At 39.5% G+C, this 9,543-nt stretch overlaps 1 protein-coding gene across 1 annotated transcript; it reads right to left on the bottom strand.

Moving 5' to 3' along the window:
* On the bottom strand, positions 1-8,703 carry LOC145415468 (putative 3-hydroxyacyl-CoA dehydrogenase B0272.3). The gene is made up of 4 exons (XM_080284743.1): positions 8,452-8,703; positions 7,265-7,427; positions 6,031-6,147; positions 1-194 (listed from the first exon to the last, which is right to left on the bottom strand). The coding sequence occupies exons 1-4, from the start codon at positions 8,701-8,703 to the stop codon at positions 76-78; spliced, it is 651 nt and encodes a 216-aa protein (XP_080140869.1). The 3' UTR covers positions 1-75.
* Between the last annotated feature and the right edge of the window lie 840 nt (positions 8,704-9,543).

Raw genomic sequence — 9,543 nt, forward strand, 5'->3', positions numbered from 1 at the left:
TTAAGCACAATCCTCCAGAGGTCAACCTTTGATGAACACAAGTGCATTGGTGCAGCTTCCAGCTACAACTTTTCTTCAGGAGTACTTGTAGAATCCCTCACCAGCCTTCTTCCCCGATTTGCCTTCATCCACTTTTTTAGTCAAAATGTTAGGAACTTCAAATTCTTGTACACCAGGGTAGTCTTCTGCCCATCCTATACAAAAAATAAATACACATAAATAAACACATATGACAAGAATGACAAACTGAGAAATTTCATCTAACTGAATTGTTTAAATATTATAAACTCCTTTAATATCTCAAATTCCAGTAATTATGTACTTTTCCAAAACCCTGAAATGATTCTGCTGAGAGGGTTTCTTTATGTGTCAGAGAGCTTCTTATTTCTTTTAAAAAAGTTTAACTTGTCTGTCAAACGAACACCTCTGGACAACAGTCTAATACTAATGCACTATCATATTTATTTCAAATTCAGTTTTCCAAAGACACAAGAACAATCCAATGGAAACAGAACAAGGATAATGGATCAACAAAACGACAAAGTTATGGTTAGTAGTGTAACAGAATATGGTTCTGGCGCACTGCTTTCCCTTTCATACAGGACTAAGCCAACAACAGCAACAACCACTGTAATTCCCAAAAAGTTGTACTTGTTACCGAGTAACCTCAGTCTGTCTGGCGAGCAACCATCCCCGCAGGGCTGCCCTCTGTAGTGAAACAATGTTCCCTCGCAGTAGACAGCATCAGCACCTCACCACAGCAGGGCACAGGGTAGTGTGTGGAGGCTTGGTTCACAAATGGATGTCACATTTGCATCTGCATTTCTCCACCCAGTCAACAGGGGCATCATAATAGGCTCAACATCATATTGTAATTTGGTTTTATGGTTAGTTACTACCCTGCATTGTAAATAGATTCCTGGGTTACAGGAAACCATTAGGAATGTCACCCTGTTTATGTCTACTGCTGCTAGTGTGGTTCTTATTAAGGGCTGTTTCTTGCTTAAACCTTCCAAGTTAGGTCAGCTAAGAAAGATGTGTGATAGCGGAATGCTTGAGTTGAAATCCATTTTAGTAATTAGACTCAGGAATGTGGGTGATGAGGTTCAATAGGTTTAGTCTTTCCATGGTTTTGGATGGTGTGAAAAGCTAATATATTGGCATATATGATGGTGAACTATTGGGTCACTGTATTGAAAGGGTTTAATGGTAGGATCACCATGAACCTGATTCAGTCCAATGCAGAACACAAGCCTCTCCCGTCTTTTTCCGCTATGACATATTGGTTGTTAACCTGTTTCATTAAATCCATGCAAAACTCCAAACCTCATCTCACATCTTGTTCTCTGTCTGCCTGTTCATCTTATGATATTTATGGGTTGTTGATCTATTATCCTGGTTGTCCATCTGTTATCCATTCTCTAATGGATATGATCTGCCAACATCCATTTTTGCTTTTTGACTGTAGTGATTATATCCTCTACTTTATCTGTCCTCTTATCCTAGAAGTTTTTTTTTTTTTTTTTTATCATTCAGTGTGACCGCTAACATAATCCTTTCCCTTCTTCTCTGAGCACTTCTAAGTTTTCATTTCAAAGATTTTGTTAGACTCCATATTTAGAATAGGAATGATGCACTGATTATATAACCATCTCATTTGACATAAATGCAACTGCTTACCGTTCATGTAGCTACCAAGTTTATCAAAAGCCCTCCACCCCATTCCTCTTCTTCACTGGAGTTCACTGTCATGAAAGTCTTCCTTAAATGCCTGTCCTAAGTACAGTATATGTAATCCTCAACCATGCCAGTTCTCCAACTTTACTGGAAAGACCTGAATATGTCTGTTAACCCTTTGAGATTCTGATGACGTTTTTTGTGGTCACATCAAATTCAACCTCAGAGATTCCAATGATGAATTAATTCGTCATTTTAAGATACATTTGAGTAATGTTCACCATAAATCGCATTTACGCGTCATGACAAAGAGACTCGGGCATGATGTCAGGGAATGCTTGATCTGTGCATTTTGCATAGTTTAACCCAAATTTATATATCTTTATTACTTTTTTTTCTGCTGAATATTTTTCATTGGAAAGGTATAAAATTTTTGTTTTTTGTCTAACTTCAGCTCGTCATTTTGACTTTTATTTTCTTTGTTTTCCTCTTTTCAACATACCACGGTAAAGTACAACTATTCAGCTTCAAAATAACACCACAACCAGCATCCTGTCATAAAAAGTGTATTTATACTGACCGATCAAAGAAAAAGATCGCAAAGCGAATGTGGCTGAGAATCATAAAAAATTATGAATCTTTTCTTTCAATTTATCGGGCAATAAAATGCAGAAATAACCATAGTCTATATATCATTGTAAAGGTAATTTATTATAGTTCTGCATGGTTTAAACAAGATTTATATATCTTTAGTAGTTTTTTTTTGCCAAGTATTTTTCCACAATATAAAATATTAGGTTTTCACCTAAATTTGAGTGTCAAATGGAGGGACTGTAAGAAAATGTTCTGGAAAGAGGTGAAAAGAGTAAGACAGGGTGGAAGTGAAGTTAGCAGGGGAGTGAAAGATAAATATGGTAGATTACTAGTGGAGAAGGGAGAAAAAGTGAGCAGTTGGAGAGAACACTTTAAGGAATTGTTGAACATAGAGGATGGAAGTAATGCAAGTATAAGTGGCTGGGGAATGGCTGGGAGAAGGAGGGAGGTGAGAAGACAGGAAGAAATCAGTAGGATAGAAGTTGTGGAAGCAATGAAGAAAGTTAAATCGAGGAAAGCCCCAGGAATTGATGGAGTGTGTGGTGAAATGCTGAAGCATGGGGGAGAGATAGTAGTAGAATGGATGTGGAAGATGTGCAGATTGGCCTGGGAGGAAGGTAGAGTCCCGGAGGATTGGAAGTCAGGTATAATTATTCCCCCCTTGTACAAAGGAAAAGAGGAAAAAGAAGTGTGTGGTAATCATAGGGGCATTTGTCTTCTTAGTATAACATGAAAAGTGTATGGTAGGATACTTATTGACAGAGTTAGAGAAAGAACAGAGAAATTAGTTGGAGAAGAACAGGGAGGCTTTAGGAAGGGAAGAGGTTGTGTAGATCAGATATTCATTCTTAGATCTTTAGTGGAAAAGTTTCTAGAGAAGGGAAAGAAGTTGTATGCGGCTTTCATAGATTTGGAGAAAGCATATGACAGGGTGGATAGACAAGGATTGTGGAAAGTATTAAGAATATATGGAGTAGATGGGAAGTTGTTGAATGCTGTGAAGAGTATGTACGATGGTGCAAAGGCTGCAGTGCGTGTGGATGGTGAACTAAGTGAATTTTTCTCTTTGAAAGTTGGGTTGAAACAGCGATGTGTCATGTCGCCATGGTTGTTCAATCTGTACGTGGATGGGGTAATAAAAGAGGTACAGGGTAGAGCAGTGGATGTTGGAGTGGCCCTGGTGAGAGAGGATAGTGTTTGGAAACTCCCTGTACTGTTGTTTGCAGATGATACTGTGTTGTTGAGTGAAGACGAAAGGGAGCTGCAAGGCTTGGTGGATGAGTTTGGGAGAGTGTGTAAGAAACGAAATCTAAAGGTGAATGTAGGGAAGAGTCAAGTGATGGTCTTTGAGAGAGGTGAAGTCAGTGAATGTACAGCGAGGCTGGATGGGGAGGAATTGGAAAATGTGAGTACGTTTAAGTACTTGGGTAGTGTGATAAATAAGGATGGAGATTTGGAGGGTGAAGTGCTTGAAAGGGTACAGCAGGGAAGGAAGGTTGCTGGTTCTTTGAAAGCAGTGATAAGAAACAGGGAAGTGAGCATGGAGGTGAAAAAAGTTACTACATGACAGTATTGTGACACCAACTCTAACGTATGGAAGTGAAGCTTGGACGTTGTTGGAAGGACACAAGTCAAGAGTGAGAGCAGTGGAAATGAGTTATTTAAGAGGAGCCTGTGGAGTCACATGGAGAGACAGACTGACGAATGAGGATATAAAGGAGCGTTGTGGTGTGGATGTGGATGTGATAGGAAGCGTTATGAGGAACACAATGAGGTGGTTTAGCCATGTGGAGAGGATGGAGGGTGAAAGACTGACGAAGAGAGTGTATGTGAGTGAGGTGGAGCGGGGAAGAGGGAGGGGGAGGCCAAGGATGAGATGGAGGGATGGGGTGGAGAGGTATATGAGAGAGAGGGGTGTGAGTTGGGAGCAGGGCAGTGAAATAGCGGGGGACAGGACGACTTGGAGGCGATTTGTTTGTGGCCACCCCAAATGGGATTGAGGCGTCTGGCAATAGATAGATAGATTTTGACTTTTTATTTTCTTTGTTTTCCTTTTTTGAACATACTGCGATAAAGTACAGCTACGTAGCTTTAAAATGACACCAAAATCAACATTCCATCTTGAAAAGTGTACTGTATTTACACAGAGCGATCAAAGAAAAATATCGCGGCATGAAAATGTAGGTCAGCGCGAGACCAGCTGACTCTAGCACAGACATAATCTGTCCATCCCAAAAACCTGGCAGGGTTAAACAAAATTCTTGTCTTCTTCATGGTAAGAGATAACCCAATTACAGTACCATAATTAAACTGAGGAATACAAATTCCATCAGGATAATTTGTATTCTTTATAACAGTTTCCACTGAACTTTGATAATGTTTTAGACACAACAATAAAGCACCCCAACAAACAGCATCACACCAGCACATTATAATGCATACTGAAATGGGAATGGTGAGTGTTACTGCCTGTATGGTGAACATTTGAGGACTTTTGAGGAGCTATGTATTAGTGTGTGAGTGGCATAGGCTACAGGACTTCTGTCATTACTAGAGGGTGGATGCATCACAGATGACATGCAAGTATGAAACACAATATTCTTTCTATATATTACCAATTCCTGAATCTTAGAAAGGGTGGCCACAAAAAATCAACTCCTTATCATCCTGTCCTCCACCATCAAGCTGCCCTCTTTCCAACTCACATCACCCTCATAAACCCTTGCACCCTACCTCTCTCTCTCTCATCCTGGGTCTCCCACCTCCCTCTCTTTCCTTCCACACCACTCCCATGCTGCACTGTATCTCTCCTTGTCATCACTCTTTCTCGCTAAATTTTGTATGCATTTTAAAAAACTGTCTAATGCTAGCATGGGTTCAAGCACCTAATATTCACAACACTGATAATCCTTCAAGTTAAACTGAACAAAAGTTCTCTTGGAACACCAAGCTGAAGTGGTTTATTTCCCGCAGCCCACTGGGTTTTCATCCAGATGAGCCTAAGGACACAACAACAAAATGGACCCACCTTAACCTGATGGCCAATCTACAAGACGAATGCTCTCACAGAGGGAGTCACAAGAAGGTAAAGTGCAAAAGGTGTGTCTAGCTCAGGTGTGTGTTAGCTCAGTTACCAAAATCATCATAACTTTGTGCCAAGTTACTAAGTTTGCCAGTACAGATCATTATAACAGCACAAATGAACTCAGAACCACTGATGAAAGTGAGACTGCTGTTATCAAACTTAAACAAAGAATCCAAACTACTGGACTACTGTAAAATTTAAATAAACCCACATCATCATGGGGATGGGGAGATCCACAGTATGTCACTCTGGCTCTCCCTCTGTCATCAGTTTGGAAGTACACATCATTACCATACCATAAATGAATTTTGAACCACTGATGAAAGTGAGAATGTTGCAACTGAACTTATGCAAAGTATTCAGACTACTACACTATTGTAAAATTAATATAACTCCAAATCACCATTGGGTGAGCAGATCCACAACATGTCACTCTGGCTCTTACTTTGCAATATAAGGTGAAAGGCAGCTTACAATACAAGTGCAAAGTGGAGGAGTCACTGTATTTCTATGCCAATTCAGCAATTTGGGGACTTCCAAGCCCCCATTACTATTTCATTTTGCTGCTTTATATGACAATGCAAGGAAATGTTGGCAGAATTCTTTCTCCTTTCTTCCCATGGGTTAAGATACACAGAACATCTATGCATACTAATCTCAGCTACTGTACTTACCTTCACTGACGAATCTGAGTGTATCAAGACCAACATAATCTGATAGTTCAATGGGTCCCATGGGATAGCCCAGACCAAGCTTACAAGCTTTATCAATATCCTCCTTTGTGGCATCACCTGCAATGGGGACAAATTAATATAATGTAATACATGTTATATAGATGCAATACGAGATATTACACACTCTTAACTCTTTATTCATGATGTCATCTTCTTTTGTGTTGTACAAAACATCTCTCAGCTCCCTCCTTATTCCCGATAAGGATGGTGGATGGCGTGAGATGGGTGACCGGCTTGCAGTTTACTATGTCATAGTCAAAATATTAGAAACAATTTAACTGCTTTGCTATGAGATCTTTACCAAACTGAACAAAATCATCTCCTCACAGCACAAACATACAAAAAGATGTCATCACAGTGAAGTGGTTAATTATCCTGTCAGAGTATCTATACAACATACTACTGCACAATGAGTACTCATCCACTTCATGTTATCAATGTTTATTCATTTTCATATTAAAGAAACAAGAGGAGGCACAGGCATCTGGGGCACACCACATTTACAATATTTCTATAGCTGCCATAATTTGTATGAGCACTGCAAGGCAACAATTAAGCTTTCTCTCCAACTATTAGACAATGTGTGAGAAAACTTAATTTCCCATCATAACAACATAATATAGTTCATTTATCTCAACTTGGCCTACATTTTTGTCCTTTTATGGCTTAATTTATGCAGTCCAACCACAGAAAAAGCATCTACATCTTTTCCAGAGCACTTCTTTGAGACTAGCATAATTCTTTACTGTTAATCTATTGTTGCAATTTAGTATTCAACATGAGACATGGCAATAAATTTAGACCAAGTTAAAATGAAATGAGTACAGTAAGCCCTAATCATTCACAATTCTTGAGTTTGCTAGCTCTGCTCAGGTAAGGTAACCATCACAAAATACAGTACACTGGTTTAAAGAGCATTTGGGGATAATTAAAAAAATATATATACTTTAGGTTGCTAAAACTGTCTCAAAATACAATTTAAATAGGTTCTACCATCTGGTAACGTTCAGAGAACTACTAAGGTTTCAGGTCATTACACAGTTAAATTATGGTTCTAAGAAGCTCGTCATTAAGGGTCTGATTGCTTCATGGAAAACCATATTTTGTGGGTGTTCATGTGATGTAATCTCCACAAAAGATAAGGGCATACTGTACAGAAGTTGTTTACACTCACCTCTCTCCAACATCCTCATTGCTGAAAGAAGGTATGGAACAAACAGTCTGTTGGTGATGAACCCTGGTGTGTCCTTACATTGTACAACAGCCTTCCCCATGGCTTCACCCCAGGCAGCCATGGCAGCTGCTGTGGCCGGAGATGTTTCAGGCAACACAATTACCTGCAGATCCAATACCCACCAACTTTAACCAACAATTCTATGTACAGTACATCACCAATCAACCTTAACCACCAATTCTATGCACAGTACAGCACCGGTCAACCTTATCCAACAATGATATGTACAGCAGCAATCAACAATTCCATTACACTGTTAGTTACTGTATTGTGGCCTCTGCTTCATCTGAAAAAAGATCCCCGTGGATCACAGGGCAAACCATCCTCCTTTTACAAGACATAGAGGGTTCTGATAGATGTTTATTGTTGTTGCCATATTACCCCACTCTGTCTGATCGAGCAGACCTATCAACCGCCGGCAAGAAACTGCCCTGAGCAGTGAACTGATTTTCCCATGCAGCTGACAGTGTCTGGCCACAGTGAGGCATGGAGATTAGTGTGGATTTTTGGTTCCTAGGAGGAAAAAGCATTTGCGTCTCTCCACTCAGTTAACAGGGGTACCACAGTAGGCTCTGTGTCACCCCATTACCTAGTTCTATGGCTACCACCCAGAATTATAAATGGCTGCCAGAGTTGCCAGAAACTAATTGGCTTGTCACTTCTGCAGAGCCACCTGAAGTGGAAAGAATAATAAATGGCAACAGGGAGGAAGGGAGAAATAGGATGGGTGGATGATGGGCACCCCCCATGTACCACAGATAGATGTTTGTAAAGCCAAACAGCAGAACTAACCAATTATATACAGTCTTGAAACAGTGTCAGTGCCTAAAGAGCTTGCTGGACTACTCAGCAAAAACTAAATGGACTGAGAATTTCCTCAGTTACTCAGCAATAATGAAACAGGCAGCTGTGTAAAGAAATTATTAAGGGCCTACAATTAAAGTTCAACTATGATGAACTGGTAAATTTAGCTTGATACCATTCCTCAGTTAAATTGAGCTGGATGTATCAACAAAAAGTACAATACGGTTGCTCTCAAACTAATAATTTTGGCCTGATTTACACTATTCAACATGCCATCATTCCGTCAGAATTTCTCCCATATAATCGAATGCAACTGTTCACACTAAACAGTCCCCCATCGTCACGTACCCGGCATGTATTGTTCCTGTTTCATCAAGTTCCTGAGGAAGAATATTATGACATGATGGAACAGGCTGGTGCCAAGTCATATAAACACAGCTCAGGCATGAGTGTGTGCTGCTGGTAACTGTTAACTGCTTGAAGTGGAAGGCACGAGGTCCAGAGATTAAAACTGCAGCACTAAGTTCATCGCCATCAGTAGCCTGTTCACACCCCTTATTAAAATGCAGGGACATGTTCTGCTACAACAAGTAATACCAGTATACCTGAAATAAAAACACACACACTCATCCGAACACACATGAGAGTATTATGGAAGAGTTCAAAAATGATACAGAGACAATGAGGCAAGTAAGCAGTCTGATATATCAGAACAGTGATATTAAGGAGAAGATAACACAGGTGAATGAAGCTAAGCAAAGCTACAAAAATGATGTGGAAACCACTTATGCTGAAATGATGAAAGTTAAGAAAGACATAGAAACAAGGATGGAAGAAAAAAGCATTAAAAAGGAAGTGAAAAGAATAATCCAAAACAATCTTAAATTAGCCAAGAGAGACAGCAGATATCAACAAATCTATAGTAATCACTGGTACAGAATAGGAAGAAGTAAGAAACAAGATCTCAAGAGACAAAAAGGAGATGGCAAATGTAATGAGTATATTGAAGGAAGTATCAGAAATAATCTGTAGTAAAGACACAGAGGAACACAAAAGGCTGGGGAAATATGAGAGAAACAAGTGAAGGCCCCTAAAGGTAACCTTCCAGAGTGTAAACACTGTGGAGGAGATACTAAAAAATGCAAAGAATCTTATGGAAAAAGAGGAGTTCAAAAATGTATGGATAAAAAGATGCCTAACACAAGAGGAACTGGAATTACTGAAAGAGAAGAGGGAGGATGCAAAAACAAAATATAAAGGAAGATCAGAGGGGGAGAAGAGTACATCTTTTTACAAAGTAATTGGATTGCAGGTATGAAAGTGGTACATAAACAGGAGGGAATAAAAAGGAGGAAGATAGTAGAACCAAGCCATGACAAGTATATAAACAAGATGATTAAGTTGATGTACTCAAA

Source organism: Coenobita brevimanus, chromosome 102 (genome assembly GCF_032717465.1).
Source record: "Coenobita brevimanus isolate Jiangsu-jjx chromosome 102, ASM3271746v2, whole genome shotgun sequence".
NCBI lineage: Eukaryota > Metazoa > Arthropoda > Malacostraca > Decapoda > Coenobitidae > Coenobita > Coenobita brevimanus.

What these genes read in the sequence shown, in the direction of transcription:
- LOC145415468 (XM_080284743.1), bottom strand. Translation starts at nt 8,703, where the DNA reads ATGTCCCTGCATTTTAATAAGGGGTGTGAACAGGCTACTGATGGCGAT. An exon ending in TGACGATGGGGGACTGTTTA is followed by an intron (nt 7,428 to 8,451) that starts GTGTGAACAGTT and finishes TTGGATCTGCAG; the next exon opens with GTAATTGTGTTGCCTGAAAC. An exon ending in AATGAGGATGTTGGAGAGAG is followed by an intron (nt 6,148 to 7,264) that starts GTGAGTGTAAAC and finishes TCCCCATTGCAG; the next exon opens with GTGATGCCACAAAGGAGGAT.